This window comes from Terrapene carolina, unplaced genomic scaffold, assembly GCF_002925995.2.
Source record: "Terrapene carolina triunguis isolate 2854851 unplaced genomic scaffold, T_m_triunguis-2.0 Scaffold262, whole genome shotgun sequence".
In the NCBI taxonomy this organism is placed as follows: domain Eukaryota; kingdom Metazoa; phylum Chordata; order Testudines; family Emydidae; genus Terrapene; species Terrapene triunguis.
Window position 1 is genome coordinate 3,809,993 of NW_020664613.1, and position 19,382 is coordinate 3,829,374.

Here is a 19,382-nt window from a genome sequence, read left to right on the forward strand (position 1 = left end):
CCCCCCCCTCCACGGCAGCTAACCCCACCCGGAGAGACACCCCCTCCCCCACGGAAGCTAACCCCGCCCAGGCAGCCTGCCTCCACGGCAGCTAACCCCGCCCCGGGAGATTTCTCCCCCCCGCGGCAGCTAACCCCGCCTGGGGAGCCCGCCCCAGCTCACCTCGGCTCTGCCTCCTCCGCTGAGCATGCCGGTGCTGCTCTAATTCTCCTCCCCTCCCAGGCTTGCGGCGCCGATTGGAGGAGACTTAGAGCGGGGGCTGCGTGCTCAGCGGAGAAGGCAGAGCTAAGGTGAGCTGGGGCTGGGAGCGGTTCCCCTGTGTGCCCCCTCGTTACTGCGGGCGGCCCTCCCTGCGCCTTCCCCGCCTCAGCTCACCTCCACTCCACGTCCTCGCCTGAGCGGGCTTTTAGGCGCCCCCAACCACTAGGCGCCCTAGGCGGCCGCCTAGTTTGCCTAAATGGTTTCATTGGCCCTGCTAAGGAGACTGGTTGTGTCTCTCCTCTTCTGCTGCTGCTGGGGGCTATGGCATATGCTAGGGCTACCCTACCTTGTAATTCCTGATATAGGGTTTGCAGCAGTGGGAAATAGCTGGAGTGCAGGTGTGCCCAGGCCACATCTCCTCCCACCCTGATTCAGCCCCCTTCTTATTATGGCCTGCCCTGCCCTGCTCCCACCCTACAATGCACTCTGTGCTGGGGGTTTCAGCAGAGGCAGTGCAGAGCTGGTGCTTTGTAGGACTGTATACTGCACTGTAGCAAATTCATTGGGGAAGAAGGAGCTCTGCAGTTAGCATTATGAATTTACTATAAGACTTCACCTATGTATACAAAACTAATACTTAAGTCTGTATTATCATGAGATTAAAAAAATCTTTCTTCAGATATCATAGGAGCTAATTCTTACAGTTGTCTTTAATTCATATGAAAATAATGGCTTCAAGTATGCAAATTCGTGATATGCAAATTCACATATTATATTACTATTATTATTTAATCATATTTTAGGTCAATTTCTGTTAAATTGAATTATGTCACTCTATGGCTCTAAACTCAGCTTCTATTAAGTTTACTTTCTCCTGAGGTTTGTGAGGTGAACACATATGACTACTAAATGAGGGCAGTTACTAAATGAGGACAGCTTTTATTTCAATTGAATTGTAAAGATGCAGCTGCTAGGTGAGGGTAGCTTCTTAAAAAAGTAAGCAAACAAACAAAAAAAACCCAATCCACAATCCTAGGTGCTGAAACTTAGGCTCTTAAATCCATACTTGGGTACTTACTTAAAAGTGGCCTGTGTTTCAGAAATACTGAGCAACACCTTCTCCTGTTGAAGTCAAGTTTGAAAATGCTGGCCTACAGCCTTTCACTTTACAATGTGATGTCAGAAACAAGCTCAGCCCAGACATAAAGAGTGTGCAGCCTCACAGTTGACAGCGTTATCCATCCTGCTGATAAATTTGGGGAAACTATCATTCTACCTGGGATACACACTATCTTCCTCTTTCGTAAATCTAAACTGTATTAACAGCTTCCTCACAGCCTGACGTTAGGACTTTGCCTTTCATCTCTAAAATACCTTCTTCCAAGGAATAAGAGGAAGAAGCACAGCTGCGTCAACCAAATGTTTACCAGCATTCACACTAGTCTACTCAGAATTCATAAAGGACCTACTATGCATGCATCAAAAACACTGGAAAACAGGCCTTTATGTCATGGATTTATTATAATGATAGGATATTTTCTTTACTTGCTGTGTTTTAATTTTAAAAATAACAGAATAAGAACCATAGCTAAAGAAAGTGTGAGTAAAAGGTTGCAACTTTTGACTTTGATCAAAAATGAATCAAAAGAGCTCCTGTTGTCCCCATTGCTCTCCACTCCACACTACCATATCATCTGCCAACCTGTCATAGCTTCCATTTAAGCAGGTAGTTGCCATGACTAAGTTAGTTAAAAAAGGATAACTTGCAAACCTCAAGAAGGTAGGTGTCTAAAATAAATGGGAATATAGATATATACAAACTGCACACGTCAACATGATAACCATCAAATATTTGTTTTTCTGCAACCATAGAATCATGGAATAAGCTGCATTTATTTTGTATGTTAAACTTTCTAATCCTCACTCTACTCTCTGATCTATTTTGCCACGACTGTTTTCAATAGTCCAAAACTCTTTTTTGCTCTTTATAGGCAATATCAAAAATGTTGCTTTCTTTCCCTCTAAATGTGGATCAGATAAAGAAGGCGTTTAAAATCAGCTGGTCAAAGAACCAGGCATGGCAATATGCTGTCTTGGACTAATATTGATTTTAAGGTCCGATATCTCGTGATATGCCAAAAGTGAAATGGGTGTTTTATTTTGTATAAGAGTTGTGAATCTAGGTTTTCTAATGATACACACAAATTGTCTCTAGCTCTGTCATGTTGCAGATATAAATCCATAAAACTATGACATAATATAAATAAAGAATTAATTTTAGCAAATGTTTTAAGGTTTAAAAAGTATTAACTTTTCCGATAATCTAAGGCCTATATAAATTAACTAAGACAAATAATTGTGACACCGTTTCTCTAAAATATGTGAATTAAGGAACATATATGATGTTGCAATTTGGTATCTTTTTTTTCTTTTGTGTGTGTGTGGATCATCTGCATAAACTACTCATAGCTTTCTCATTCAAGCAGTCTTCCTAAACTCATGCTACCGATTGTAATGGCAAACTTTAATGTGCATTTACACCATCTAGTTGATAGCTCTAACCACCGAAGTGTTTGCTTCAGTGTTGTGTCAAAGCTACTTTTCGTGTTGTGTGGAGAAGCTCAGAGCTCTAATACCATTGACACAGCACTAAAGCAAAAGTCTTGATGAAAGCAGCTAAAGGATGAATGAGTTAATTAAGGAACAGTTTCATCAGTAATGCTCCAGCTGCTTTGTTTCACTCTGGAGATGAAAAGCAGTCATAAATGTGGCTTAACCTGAGCCAGGTTTATTAATAAGTTGCAGAAGTGTACCAATGAGTCTGTCCCAAACTTTCAAAATATCTGTAATAGTAAAGCTGTAGCAAAAATCAATCATTTTATAAGGGTGCATCTTTAGGCACTTAGTTGTTCTCATTTGTCTATGCATTTTTATTCATGGCATGTATTGTAATAAATGGTTAAATGTTTTTTATATACACTAAATAAATATTTACAACTACAACTAAATTGTGAGTGTCCCTGACATGGTGTGTTGGGGGAGGGAAGTATGCAGAGAACCTCTCCCCAACCTTCAGTAGCACTCCCATGCATTACACAGTCACAATATAGGACCAGCACTTCCTGGCCAATGTGCTTGGTAGCACTTCTTGACTGGATGGAGGAAAATCTATCTGAGTTGAGAACATGGCCAGGGCACAGTTCCCCATTGCATGCCTGCTGGATTCTATGAGGTAGGTGCTAGGGGGCAGTGCACACTATTTTTTTAATTTATGCCTGTGAAGAGATCTATGCAGTGATACTTATTTCTAGAGAAAATCCATTGATTCTCTTTCAATACTCAAAATATGTATTGTATCTGATCAATTTGGTTGACAAGTTCATTACAAAATGTACAATTTATTTCTAATGTGCAGGGCAAATTTGGGTTTAAGTAAAAAAAAAAAATTAGTGGATAGACTAATAATAAATAGCTACCAAGGTCAACAGAAGGATATACTAATGAAATTAGTCATGAAATTAATTTAGCTATTTTTTATACAATTGGATCATACATTTAATGTTACAAGACATAAAGTAACAGTCAAAACCAACATCTATCTAATACAATAATAGCTAAAGAGAATATGACTTCCAATTTGAGTTTCTGTCATAAGTAAAGGATGTTCGTTCTTCTGCACTCAAACTTAATAATGTTTTATTAATGCTACCATGTCTATGGCTAATTTTTAATTTCATGATATCGTTTTCTTGTTCTTAACCTGGGGCAGTTTTTGCATATCGGGCAAGAGGTGACAAGTGTATACGTCTACCAAATGCACACTCAGCCTTTAAAGTAATCAAACTAATTTATCTTTGTAAAACGTCTAGTCTCAGTATGAAAATATATTCTTGCATATGTATTAAAATAAAATACTATACCACTAACTATGGAGTAGATGAACTATAACTAAATCCAAGGTTGCATGGTGGCCTGTGCACAGTAACACTACTTTGCCTCAGTGATTAAATAAATAAATAAACAAATACATATATATACAGTTTTCAAAAATTTTGAGTTGGTATTTATAATACCATTTAATTCACAAAGATGAAATAGCATTAATTGTTGTTATTAAATGCTAATAATGAATAAAAGTATTAGAAAACATGGACTTCAAAATAACAGATCAGCACCAAGAAAACATACCCTAAAATAAAGCTTCAAATACACACAGGTAAACTGTCCGTGGACCCCAAAATCCCTAAGAGCCAGAAATCAGATAAACAAAGAAGCAGAGTATAAAGATATCAACAAGAGAAATAAACCTAGCAGACTGAATTTGTAACATTTATGATGAACCTGATACATGACAGGCAAAACAATAGCTCTATACATTAAAAGAAATAGAAATCATTTCCTCTCCTATTTGCCACAACTCAAGATTTGAAAAAAAAATCTACATAGTGTATTAACACTTTATGCATATTAATAATCTGAAACAACCATTAAGGAATTTAATGAAAGAGACAAACATACAAAAATAATGCAGTACGATACCAAATGTATGGTGTATGAAACAAAGAAAAGTCATATTGGGGGAAAAAACAAAATATAAACTGCAATAAATCCATGTTCAGTACAGTAGAAATGCCACTTCTCATTATCTTATTTTATCTATATATGTCATAGGCTTGTAGGTCAGTTACTTGCTCTTGTTTCAGGTTCAGGAACCAAGAGGAGATGATTGAACTATTTTAAACAAGGAAGTAGACCTGCATCTCAGCAGTTCATCCAGTTACAAAGTACTCATTTTAGACTCCCAGCAGGGTCAAGAGTAAATCCTAGATAGTGATTAAATTTATATGTTTACTGATATGACTGCCCAGAAAAAAGCAAACCTGGGATTTTTTGTCAGAATTTGGACTGGATGTGGTAGGAGGTAGAGATGATATAGTTGATACAATTTCCACCATTACAATTGCTTTCAAATTTGATTTCTGTAGTTGAAATATGAACCAGCTTTGTATCCATAAATATGTGTCTAAATGAACAGTAAACAAAAGGTGGATGGAGGCAGTTATATTACTTCTAAAGCAACATATTTATGAGACATGATAATTTACATATTATCATAAAGAAGGTGCACCATAAAAGAGTAGAGAGCTACTCTTACATAAGAAAACTGGACATTAATAACTACAGACTTTTAAAAACTGGTTTTAAAAATAAATACCTGTGTTATTTATTTCATATAATACACTTGCATAATATTTTATTATTTTAATAAAATAATAAAAATAATAAATAATTTGGCTGAACTATGTCTCTTGCAATGTCATCTAGACCTAGATTTCCAGAAATTGGTTTTAACTAAACAACTTGATACATTTACCTCACAAAAATAGGTAAGTTTTTTTTTTTGTTTGGTTGATTTAGTTTGTTTGTTTGTTTTGAACACCTACAAAATTGCCTCGGTAGTGTCCAAGTTCCCTAACAGGCAAGAGTGATGATCTCTGTCATTCAAGACAATCAAAGTAAGGGCAAAGAAAAGATGGGATATAAAGGTAAATCACCCGGTGATCATGTTAATGAAAATATGTACAGTGCCTTATTATATCAACTGTTGCAAGGAACTCTACAAAGAGCCGGCAGTAGTGTTTTATTATGTCTCTAATAAAGAAGCATTTCTGACATCTGTAAATTACCTGTCTTAAAGAAAAACAAAATCTTAAAATGTAAGGGTCCTCTGATGAAGCTGAGGTCAGCAGAGGTACACCAGGGAATAATTTGGATGGGAATGTTGTTATTTATTATTTCTTTATCATTTATTTATGCTGCAATTGCAGAGACCCAATCACAGGCCAATCCCCCACTGTGCTAGGCACTGTACAAACACATAACAGAAAAAAGCAACAGAGAGTCCTGTGGCACCTTTAAGACTAACAGTTAGTCTTAAAGGTGCCACAGGACTCTGTTGCTTTTTACAGGTCCAGACTAACATGGCTACCCCTCTGATACTTGACATAACAGAAAGATAGTCCTCTTCTCCAAAAAGCATTCACTCTAAGAGAAATGACAACGGGTGGATACAGACAGACATGGGAGCACAAAGAAACAATGAGACCGTATTGGTCAGCATGAGAGGCAGTGGTCTTACACACCAGCTCCCTAACGGTTGCCAGGTTTTCTGTAGGAATCACGGCAATAGCAAATGACCACTGAAATCAATGGAAGTTCTGTATGGGGACCGGATACAGAATGTAGACCTAAGTCTTTATATTTTTCACTGTCAACAACCAATTTCCAATGCAAACATTTTAAAAATCCCTTAATCGCCAACACACTTAATTCTGAAGAAGAAATTAAAGTTTTATCACTCTTTTTTATCTTTACCTGACAATCTCATTATTCACAGAAATAGCTTCCAGATATTTCTTCAGTGCATAGTAATTATGGATATATTTTCGGATATAATAGCCTCGCCATCTTTTCTGAATCTAGAAGAAATATATTTTTACTTTAGTATATTTCATGCAATATAGTAGTGAAAACAGTTTGCAATACTCTTATAAAATACGTTATGTTTTTCAAAGGGTGATGGGGCTTTAAAAAGTGACATCACACATATACGTAAATTTGTCTTTCCATTAATATAGTGATGGTGAGAAGTAAGTTTTGTACTAAAACTGTAGCATGAATTAAATATTAAATGCAAACATTATTAGAGATGTTATCAAGAGATGACAGTGATTATGAGCTAATCGTGATTTAAGTCATTGCCTGCATTGAGGTGTGGCAGGGAGAAGAGGCTGTGCACAGGCATCTACTCCCAGAGTCATTGCACCTGGTGGCACAGGTCCTGTAAGTGGGATAGGAAGTACATCCAGAGGTGGCCTCTGTTACAATGATTTACAGTGCGTAGCATTGTATCACCCCAGCTCTACTCCACTCTCAGCAGTACACTGTGGGTCTGATCCTAAGCCCAATGAAGTTAGTAGAAGACTTTCCACTAACTCCAATGGCTTTTTAATCAGACTCTCTATGAGGTTTCTGGTAGCACTGCATGTGCTACAGTTCCCTGGGTCCTGCAGGCAAGCGGCATCATCCTGCCAGGTGCCGACTACACACTATACTCATTATTATTAAGAAGCAAGACAGTATAGGGCTATTTGTTAAGTAATTAGTCATAATATTTTCATAGAATGCTATCCTTCCAACAAAACCGATGGGAATTATGTAGAAAAAAAGACAAGGGAAATTTCTTACATGTAAATAATTACCTTAATGTAGTCCTGTTTATTAATACACTATATTAGGTCATATGGTCTCCTAAACATAGCATCAGGAGAGGGGGATTCATAGCTCTAGGTATTTTAAATTGTAGGCCCCAATTCTGACTATAATGTCCCGAGAATTTAATCAACAACACTGCTCAAACTAGCTCTGCTGCTTAATTCTGACCATGGTGACTCTAAAATGTTGATTATTTTAAAACACTTTAAAATAATCACTTAGCACTGTAATATCTGTTTCTTTGGGAATGGAAGTAAGAAGTAATTAGCAGCAGAGTTGTAAGAATTCTTGTAATTTCAGTGCCCGCTGACAAAAAACCAGATTAATTCCTATGTGGACATTCAGAGACAGAGAGGAGGCAGCTTGTGCCTCCCCTATTCAGAGAATGTGGGGGCTAGTGCAGAGGGCTGCTCCCACTCCACATTTTCTTTCCTGTAATATATATCAATATATGTTTTCTCATGTTGACTTCTGTGTATATTTCCTCTTTGCCTTCTCTTTCCCTCCAATCCTTATGTAACTTTCCCTACATACTGTTCTCTATTTCCTTCCTTTTATTTTGTCTCCTTTCTTCTCCTGTTTTACCTAAGATCTTTCTCTAGATATGACACTTCTCATTGCTAACTTATCACTCTCAGCCTTATATCACAGCCTTATATCACTCACACCCCCATTCACCTCCCAATACCCATCCCCACAGCCCAATGTCCACACACAGGACTTAGAAATGCTACTAGACACCTAAAAGCCAAAGGGCTAAATCTACTAGCTAACGTGCAAAAGACTGGGGTCCCTCTGCCCAGGAGCCTGGAAAATTTGAACACCCCTGTACAGTTACCAAAAACAAGGAGGAGGATTTTTCTCTTTTTTTGTTGTTGCTCTTGCCCCTAAACACCGTCCGTCCCCCCCACCCCTCCCCTCTTGAGGACTCCTGACCAAGGTAACAGCACAATACATATGCTAGCAAACTTAAACAAAGGCTTTGTTTAAGTTTATTAGTATATGTATTGTGCTGTTAAAGCCATTTAAAGAATGAATGCCCTCCCTAGCCATGTTCTGCTCCTTTAAGGAGCAGAGTGCAGCTCTACGCCCCCTCCGGAGTGGCGGGCCTAGCCCCAAGTCTCTCCGGTACCCCGTACCTGCTAAAAAATCTCTTGCCGGTACTGCCTACTGGAGGGTCTTTGGGAAAGGGGCTGCCTATTACTATATATCCGTATAGTATCTAACACAACGGGTTTTGACTACTAGGCACTGCTGTAATAAATAATAATTATATAAGCTGCTACATGTGGAAACAACAAAAGTTAAGTATTAGGCATAGTCCTCTGTACTACGTGGTAGTAAATCTTGTGTCACTTTCCCATTCACTTTCTTATACACAACAACCATGCAGAGTAAAAAAAGGAGAGGAAGAGGAATAGTGAAAATGGGCATATTTGCAGAGATCTGGGATTAAACAAAATTTTTAGTGTGTGAATGCAGTATATGTTTTCATCTTTGACCTCACTACTGCTATTAGGCAGGAGTAACTTGGCTGCCATATAGCTGTTCTCTCCTTAAAGCAGTATCCTTCGAACTCTGTCCAACACTTTGTACCTTATCTTTATTCACACGATACTCCAAGTTTGTGCGGTCCATCAACCTCTTTATGGAATTTTTTCAAGATTTAAAGACAAAGGCTGAAATCTTGGCCTTACTGGAGTCAATGGCAAAACTCTCAGTGTTTCACCGCAAGTGTCAAATTCTGCCCTCTATTACACTATTATAAATCCAGGGTAACTCCATGGACTTCAATTGGAGTACGCTAGATATATGCTAGTGTAAATGAAAGCAGACTAGATTTCAAAGTTTGTAATGCTATGATTCCATGTTCTCAATTCTGCATGTCAGAGGCTACATGAGGGCATGAATCTATATAATACAAATTGTTTAGAGAATAAAGTGTATCTTCAACCTTTTACACAAAGGTTCTGTTTATATTAAAATTTGCTACATAAAAATTGCTGAAAATTTTGCTTTTGCAAGAGAATACAATGTTTTATGATTATATTGCTTTTTAATTCCAAGGTGAATGTTTTAACACTTCTAAAAAAGGCAACTGTGTATGCCCTTCAAAGTAATTAGCAAGTTTCAACAGTGATTGGTACAAAACAATTATTGTCATTGATCAGCACCGAACAGATAATTTTAAACAAAGTCATTGTGTGCTCAGCAGATTACAGCTTGTTAACAGGCAAGTTCTAAATGACCTCTTAAGCTAGTCAAATCAATGATGCATATTCCTCATTAAGTAACATCAAAATGTAAGTGGTCTTATAAATAATGTTTATTTTAAGCACTAAAACAAATGGCAAAACCTTGATATATCAAAAGCCATCTGCTCATGGAGATTTTTTTTATTATTATTATTTTATTTTGAGGGGATTACCTTGGTTGCTGAAAATTCACAGCAACCTTAAATCATCCAAACAGAAAGAGAATAATATCTCACCGCCCAATATTCAAAAAGCAAAATTGATTCATGGAAAATAAATTCAATATGATAATCTTATGTTTTAAACCATTTCTGAATGCTTCTGTTTTTACAGAGGTGAGAGACAGATAACAGTAGCTAGGGCCAAACAATCCAGGGGCTCATAGAGATGTGGGATAGCTTCTGAACATGACCACTATGAGTATACCCTAGTGTTGAATGTTACTCCTACTATTGCAGTTTTAGGCCTTTTCCTAATGTAACCAACTAGGCTGATACAGTTATGAGGCAAAACACTGATTGTGTACAAGAGGTTAAATCCATGAGTCACATTTCACTTTTAATCTAATCTGGATTTTAAAAGAATTTTCTAAAGCTTAGAGTATAATGCACTTGCACACTAAAGAACCTATTCACGACTTTTATACTCCAGTTTTCTATGAATGTAACTCCACTGATTTCAATGGATTTACACTCATGTAAAACTGGAGTAAAGCAGTTGTAAATCAGGCCCTATAGCAGCTATCCCTAAACCCAACAGACCTTATTCTCTACTGGCCTGCATCTTGTGCAGCCATTTACACCTGTGCATAAGGAGGCAAAATGGGTATAAAACTTTACCATATCAAAATGGTAGCATTTTACTTGCATAGGTATCAATGACTACACAAGATGTATGTAATGGAGACTCACAGCCAGTGTTTATAAGTAAATTAAAACAATGGACCAGATCTTCTATTGGTGTAAATTGATATAATTGCACTGAAGTCAGTGACGCTAGGCAGTTTTACACCATTGAAAACAATGGGACTACGCAGATTTATATCAGCTAAGAATCAGACCCAATATTATGATTACAAATGTGCAAAAAAAAAGTTTTGTTTTATGTTGCATATCAAAGGCCCTACTCTTTTCCCTTGGAGTTTTGCACAAGTATATTTGACTTGAGTATGTAACTGCTTCTGAAACCTGGGAGTGCTGAAAGAGGCAAAGGATCTATTTCTGAGCTGATTTACAAATCCTGTGCTTTTCCACTGACTTCAGCTGCATGAGATGTAAATCAGTGCAGCATTTAACCCATTGTAGAATACTTTTAAAACAGCTATTAACTAAGCAATAAACTAAAACAAAATATGTATTTCTGGGCAATTGGAGCCTACTCACAAAGGGGGTAGGATTTGCCCCTAAGCATCTTCAACTCCTAAGAGATGTACCAAGGGTGAGATTCTGTGCTATGACTTTGAGAGAATCAGCACTGAACTCACAACCCAGAGGAAGAGGTGACTAAATTGGTTTAAGTCACTCTTGTGCCCTCCCAACCTTGGGCTGCTCTAAGGGTGATAGAGGCCCTTGGTATAACCTAAAAAGCTCCAGAGGTCTGTTACAGCAACCTCCCAAGGCTGCCCTATGGGGATCTCCATGGCACTGCATGTTGCAGTCCTGACTCCAACACACCCCCTATATCAGGGCTGGAGATGGAATCCTTAGAATAAAGCCTAATGCCTGTCTTCTGCAGTTCCTGCATCAAGGAAATCCTCCCCCATACACATATCAGGCTTTTAGGGTCCTTTTACACCACTCTGGCCCTTTTATGCAGAGTAAAGAGGCCGGAAAGGAATGAAGATCTCATTCTAAAGACTATTCATGTTCTTAAAATTACACATGTGCTTAAATGTATTGTTGGATCGGGACCCAATGGCCCAGGAATGCAATACTTTACACTGCTAACCACTTATGTAATGGATACAATAGATTTTGCAGTTTTCCCTTTGACAAACGTTATTATTCTCTGTTTTTATTAAATGAAGTACAAGGATTGTTTGCATCCTTCTTTCTCTAAAGAATCACTGATTACATCATCACTGAGGTCAGCACAGTTCTGCCTATGTATTTAGTCAATTAACTTGTGTTCACTTTGCCAGCTGGATGTCTGCTTCTGCAGCAGTAGAATAAATAAATTATGGGGCCATGCCATGCACTAATATGTATCCATGTTTTCTCTTACAAAAGGCACATGCAGCAGAGTATTTTCCTGTATTTCCTGAGAAAAAATATTTGCAATATTATTAACTAACGAAGTAATTACACTGTCCATTACAAGACCAAAGATACCATCATATGATAGCTGCTCAGTAACCTGTGTGAAATGCATTTTATGGTCCCAGTCTGGTTCCTAGGGAACAAACATACATATTGCACAAACTATCACTGCTATTTGCCACCCTTGCTGGCAGTTTCATCAGAGACAAATGGGTCTGGAGACTGAACTACCCCAGCCATCTAGAGGTTTCTTTAGATCAGGGCTGACGCACGTTAGCAGGGGTTTTGTGAGAGAAGCTTGCACTGTCACTGCTCATGTATCTGTTCTGTGCCACGGCTATCAATCCAGAACCTTTCAAAAGCATTAAAATTCACAACGATACATAAAGTCTGCTGTGTTCTTACCTCCTCTGTGGAGTACTAATACAATTCAAAAGAATGAGATGCTTATTTACACTGCACCTCCTCCTACTGTGAAACTAAAAATGAAGGAGGTGGGAAGATATGCATAGGAAATTAGGAAGTTATTGTTTCAAAGCACTTCTGTATGATATCTATAAAAATGCCACAAAAGTTTATTAAAATTTCATTGAAATTTTTCTCAATGATAGCTTCTAGCAGCTGAATGAGAGTTTAGAGGGAGCTCCATATTTATTGATCTTGAAAAATAATGTTAAAATTATTCACTTTTTCTTAGTTTTTGATCTGTATTCCTGAAGTATAAGGATGAAGACTGTGACCGCTGTCTGTGTTTCACTTCCTCTCAAAGATAGCCAATAGCCTCTATGCTCCTCCTACACATTGGCCCACTGGTCCACATCTCAACCAGTTGTAAATATGTCTAAGTTAGTAGCCAAAGGTAGATAAGTAAGAGACAAGAAATGCACAACTTAACAATTAAAATTTAAAAAGATGTTTTTTCATATGAAACAATCAGACATATAACAGAATTAGAATATCCTAAATTTATCAACCAGACAAGGTCTGGCTATTCATTAACTATCCTTGAAGGTGTTACAGGCTATTAATGTCTACTCCACTCAGTTCTTTCCTGATTAAAACCACAACGTTAGAAAAAACAACCATTCTTAGTGTTGTTATAAGTTTATTTTAATTGGTCCAAATGTATTTTGCAAATGGATTCAATCAGACACCCTAGCAATTTATGGGGCTAATGGGCTCTATGAATATTAAACTACTGCATTTAATAAAAGTTGAAATACGACAGTGGCTAATATGATGTACTATCATATTATCTAACGATACATAAATGCATGGAAGTTCTACTAATTTATTCCAAAAGAATAGAGCATAAAAGTTAAATTAAAGATGTTATAGGCACAGATATCATACTATGATTTGGAGGAGTCACACAAAGTCATAGTTTACAAAGATGGGAATTCAGTTTAAGTTTGTACACACACACACACACACGCATATATGTGGGTTGCTTTTTGGTATTTTTGTCTTTTATCACCATATGTTAAAAGGTACAAGAATTTACATACAACTGTCTTAAATCTAGCAGTAAATTTTCAAATACCACCACGATTACTTAGTGTAACTTTAATTTTTAACTATATGCTATTTCCTCCCCTTTACCATCAGCATATCAATCAAGTTTATATATTCTGGTTTGCTCATTTTATTAAAAGCAAATTCGGAGCACAATTGACTTTTCATTTGTTTAACAAGTGAAGAAATATTTACCCTGACAGCCATTTCATTGTAGAAATTCATCTTCATAATAAAATATGCTGTCTGTGAATCAAGAAAAGAAAAGATGGCATACATTTCAGTTACACAAAGATAGTGCTCCTATTTTTACATATAAAATATAAGAATCTTTATACATAATACATAATAAGAGTTCTAGGCTTAGAGAGAATAAAATCAAACTTTATATTGAAGAGATAGGCTTCCTAATACATAATGCAGGCTTAACCAGAAAAATCTATGGTAGTCAAAGTAGGAGCTAATGGAGATATATGATCATAAAATGCTCTCCGCTGAGTTTGATAATCAATGGTGCTCTACTGAGAGTAGAATAACAAAGCAGAAATATTCACAAGTGCTGGTGACACGTAGTATTATATGATTTATTCACTGGGGTTCTTTTAGCCAAAACTCACAGAAACATAAAAGGAATTCATATTTCAAGACGTCTGGTTTAATGAAAAATTCAAAGAAATGCTGTCTTCAGTTGAAATCGTTCAAGGATACGGATGCGGTGATGGAGCAAAATTGTGCCTTCCAACCATCTGTACTAAATGTTATGTACTTAGCTGCCTCCTGAGTAATTCTGGGAATTTTGTTTCATTTAATATTCATTTTAACATCATAAGATCATAAATACAATGATACCATGTTACAGCGAATCCCCTGATGTAGACAACATTTCCTAAAGCCCTGGTTTCCTTCCAATAAAGTAGAATTCCTCTCATAGCGAACGGATCCCCTGTTATACTGAACAATCACTTGGCAGCATAGGTTATTTTAATGGATACATCACTTTAAACTAAGCTTTCACATCTGTTCCGCCCTCTAATTACAAATGCAAAATGAACATAATTCACAACTGTATCATAAAAAGTAAAATATAAGTACTTTAAATGCAAGTGTACATTCTTTATTTAGCACAACATGCGGCTTTTATGTTTTTCTCATGTTTTAGACACAAATCAAAGGCAAAAGTGCTTTCCCCTGATATAGTGAATTTTTTCCCCCATGGCAAACAGGAATTCACTATAAAAGGGTTTCACTGTAATTAGTGTTATTTGAATTGCCTACTCTGATCCAAAGCAAATTGTCTGTGGAGAGCAGCAGGACTGGATTATTTATCAACAGTCTGGGCAATTAAGAAACAGTTGGCTGCAATATGTTATTTACAAATGAATACAATGATGCTACTTCATTTTAAATTCTCTTTCTTCATTACATTAAGTAAGGCATAAGTCCTGCAGTTTAATTAAAGTGCATTTTAAATACTTACTTTAATATTATACTGCTTCACTAATAATATAAACAGAAACAATTGCAAAGATGCCATTTTTATGCAGAAAATTGCAGGAATTCTAATGTATTAAATTTGAAAACGTTTTGCTTTCTATGGACGTTCAAACAGCAGCTCAACTCCAAAATTATGAATTAGAACAGTTAATGGCATCTGTCTTAACTTTTCTCTCCATAAATCTTTCATGAATGGTGTTAGCTGTAGACTACAAATATAGCAATGAAATAATGCATTCCATTCCCAGGAATATTCTGAAGCTGTTAGATTAAATGGATTCAATTTTGCTTCACCTCTCATCTTTTCCAAATTTGGTAAGAATGCAAAAGCTGGTACAGCCAATTTATGAATTAATTTTTTGTTGGAAGTGGCCAGGGTTTGGAAATGACCTCCTGTTTTGCCACTGAGCAAGAATAGTTTAAAACACCTTTTTGGCTCCTCTCCTGATTTGCTGAGGGAATTCCACTTCTGCATGCTGAGGACGCTTACACTTTTAAGCCAGAACACTATTAAGGAAGGTGACTCTCGTAAAAAGGGGCCTTATAATAGCCTGCTCTTACAAGAGCATGGGACTAAGGCACAGATCAGTCACATGGAGAATTACCCAGACAACTTCCCTTGCTTCACAATACTATACCTGAAATGGAGAGAAAAGGAGGGGGCCTATTCTCCCTTCTCAAAACGTGTGTCCTGCCTGACTCTCCAAATCCTCTCACAATGAAAAAAGCCCCAAGTGTCCACATCAGGAGGCAAAACCCTCCATACCTTCTACCTAGGGACAAATATCTCTACCTCCCCTCTCTTCTACAAACCTCTTCCTCTGACAAGAGTAACAAGCCCTTCTCCCAGCTGATTAAACTGTCATGCACTCCCCTTTATGCCCAGTGACAAATAATCCTGCAAGAACTGTTAAGTTTCATACATACAAAGTTTTGGACCTTACAACTTTAGGAGCCTAACAACTCAAGTTCCACAGAGTGTAGGAGCCAGCCAAAAGGGTAGCAAGCTTGTTTCATAGCAGTGGTAACTGGTCAGCATCCTAAGAGCTAATTGATCAGGAGTATGGAGGATATAAATAAGACAGAGAGAAAAGTTTGCTCATCTAGATATAACAGTATTTTAACTTTTTTCATTGTACAGGTGATTATGGAAAAAGAGAATGAAGGAAGTAAGAACTGAAATGAAGAAAGGAAATGTTAATTACAGCTTATGATCCTAGAGGAAAAACACCTGATCCTCTAGTAGTAAAATGCAAGCATCCCATCAAGCTTCTGGGTCCCAAAATGGAAAAGGTAAAGAAAGTGAGACAATTTTTTCTAGCATTTTTGTCTCTGGATATTAGCCAGACTGGCACTTATATAGTGAACAATATTAATTAAATCTATCTGGTGGAATATGGAGTTGAGTCATTCTAGATAGAGCAGTTTAATAATTGGTGTTCCCTTGGCTGCTATAGCAATTAATGTAGCTATTGTATTTTAATTATTCTAGATTTGGTCATTAAATAATACACATTTTCTTGGTTGCTTTAAGCTGATTTAAAAGATACATAGAAGTGCTGAGAGTAAGTAACTTCTAAAAGGAAACAAATGCTAACGAAGAATCCTCTCTCTGTCTTTTTCCACCTCCAAACACTTTGTATATGCATCCAGAATGTGTGACTGTGCAACTATTGGATCACTCTCTTTTATGCTCAACAGACACTTTCTTTACTTTTCATATGGGTGAAATCCCGAGGCCCATAACACAATGCCATGTGTATAGTTTCATAGTACAGGGTGCTGAATACAGATGGGTTAAGCAAACGGAAGCCACATTTTCCTGCATGCTACAAAGACAGGCTCTGCGAGCCTATTAACCAGGGGTGTGAAGGGTGTCATGTGTGGTGGAGATGTGGCCGATGGTGCACCATGTGCACAGACCTGCTAGCCACAGCCATCACACAGGACTCAGCAAGTTGTGTATGCTACCAGAGGTCAAAGGCCATAGTGGTGATCATGGTTCACCTGGGAAGATGATCCATATATTGCTTCTGGGTTTAGAGAGGGAAGAATCTGTTTTCCTCGTTCAACTGTTCACTGATTACCAGCTCAAAGTCTGTATGGACCCTTTTAATCAATAGACTTTCTATTTCAGAGGGAAAAAACAGAAAGAATTCTACCAAGTGCATTTAATGTCAGCTTGTTTGGCAAATGGTGTTGCCCTCCTCATTCTAACCGCAATTCAGGAAAACATTTAAGTATCTGCTTAAGTCCAATCCTATTCACGAAAGCACCAAAACACTTGCTTAACTTTAAGTATGTGCCTATGTGCTTTCCTGAATGGGGATAATTTCCTGTATTGTGGCCTCTGTCCTGCTATAAAGGGTTTTATTCCAAAATGGACCAGTAACTTATAAATCGTTATGCATATCCCTGATGTTAGTATGTAGGGCCTCCTGGGGGTTTACTTCCAAAACATAGCACTTCTAGAAATTATTTTAGAATTCCTCTATAAGTAAATAACAGCACAGTTATCTATCATTATCAATATTCTCCTTTCTTCTCTGTTCTGAAATACTTCCAGGATTCATCTCCAATAGGAAAATGATCTGTTACTGATGGGTCATTTTCCTCACATAAATGGATCCACAATGCAACTACATTCAGGGAGAAACATCACTTCAATGGGAATTGGAATGGGGCCTAACATGTAGCCTAAGTGGTGCACAGGCCTTGTGTCACCCTTCTGCACCAATCAGTAGAATTTACCCAAGAAGTCACATTGATGGGGCCTCCTCAACATGAGTTGCTGAATTTGGCCTTGAGACAGCATTGAACTGTGATGTATACAAAGTATTAAAATGTTTTTAATGTAGATCTCTTCAAAGTTAGTAACAAATATGTTCATAATTTATACTGTCTTTAGTTACATTGTCCTGAAGCCTTAGAATTCCTTTTATCTTACAGGGATTTCTTGCCCTTTGGGCTGTGTTTCATAGAAAAAAATCTGAGCTACTATTTAAAAAAACAAAACCCAATTCCTTTCTGCAGGACAAGGCCCCAGACTGTGGAAGAAATTGTCCATTCAGTCCAGCTTGCATCATATGGATAACCAGAATGAACACAAAAGGTTAATTAGAACTTTAACTTGACAAAAATAGTCAGAAAAACGTATATTTTTATATCACACCTATCTTTAAAAAATAGTAAGATACATAACTAATTTGCAGGATGACTCCATAAAGTTATAAACTCAGTTAACTTTATTTACTGGATTTGAGCACTATGAGGGAGGTGCACTGGAATACTAACAACTGAAAATACTAGTAGTGATGCACATATGGAGAGCAGATCTGATGAGCCTGAGCCTTTGCTATTTTCCGCATCAGTGCTACTTTCATTTCACAATTTTGAATATAATAATTAAAATGATTTATTATCAAGTAATCATGGGTATTTTGTGCATATGCTTTACCTTGTTTGCTGGCAACTGATACCAATCTAGTCATTATCAGCAGACAAATTTTAAAGTGACCAATTATTTTTTTATCTAACAATTATCATGTCCACCGCATCCTGTTTAATTATCATTAGAGTCATTAAGATAATTGTTAAGAAGAGTTTAACACAAATGTTACTACTATTTTAACTTAAATTTGTCCTAAATTGCTAGACCATTTCATTGTTTGAAACATTCCAAGTTGAGCCAGCCCAGTGGTTTAATAAAGGTAGCACAATATGCTAGTGCACAGACAATTTAGGCACAAGACTCAAGTTCATTCTCTAAATCCAAGGGCATAAATATGTGGGAGCAGTGAGTAAGGAGCCTACTGATTAATAGGGAGAAAGATGCACCTGATATCATTCTGCAGAAACTCACATGGCTAACTCAGAAGTTGTACTGACAAACTCCAAAAGTTGTCAAATCCAGTCCTCCTCAGCCAAATTGCTGGTAAGTACAACATAAGATACTGAGGGGGTGAAGTTCTTCCATGCTCACCACTGTACAACTGAGAAGCCTTATGGTGTGTTTTTGTTTCTCTTTTAATCATCTGGCATTGGCTACTACCAGAAACAAGATGGATGGATCATCTGATCCAGAATGGTAAATCCTATTATCCTGTCTTTTAAATATACAGGCTGTTTTGCCTTTATTTGTCCTCTACCACCTTCCAGAACTTCAGGGGAAGCTTGAGTCTCTAGAGCCCATATAATTTGAAAAGTCTCCATTTGAAGCAATTTCATCTTGTGCATGAGAGAAATTGTCTTTTAAATCCATCCTTCAGACTGATGCTTTGCTGCTCCCTACCATTTTCTAATTTCTTGACCTCAGCTTCAAGATACCTGCTTGCCCCCATTGCTAGTTTTTCTCTCCCATCATTGTTACTGTTTCTGCCCAGTT

The 19,382-nt window shown here is 37.3% G+C and overlaps 1 protein-coding gene across 1 annotated transcript in view; it reads right to left on the minus strand.

Annotated features, from left to right (window-relative positions):
- Nucleotides 1–19,382, minus strand: part of SPATA17 (spermatogenesis associated 17) — a 178,271-nt gene that overhangs the window by 150,554 nt on the left and 8,335 nt on the right. The window contains exons 4-5 of the mRNA XM_024209331.1: nucleotides 13,700–13,750; nucleotides 6,577–6,680 (exon numbers count right to left, since the gene is read on the minus strand). Of these exons, the coding sequence (XP_024065099.1) occupies nucleotides 6,577–6,680; nucleotides 13,700–13,750 (155 nt within the window). The remainder of the gene's footprint in view (nucleotides 1–6,576; nucleotides 6,681–13,699; nucleotides 13,751–19,382) is intronic.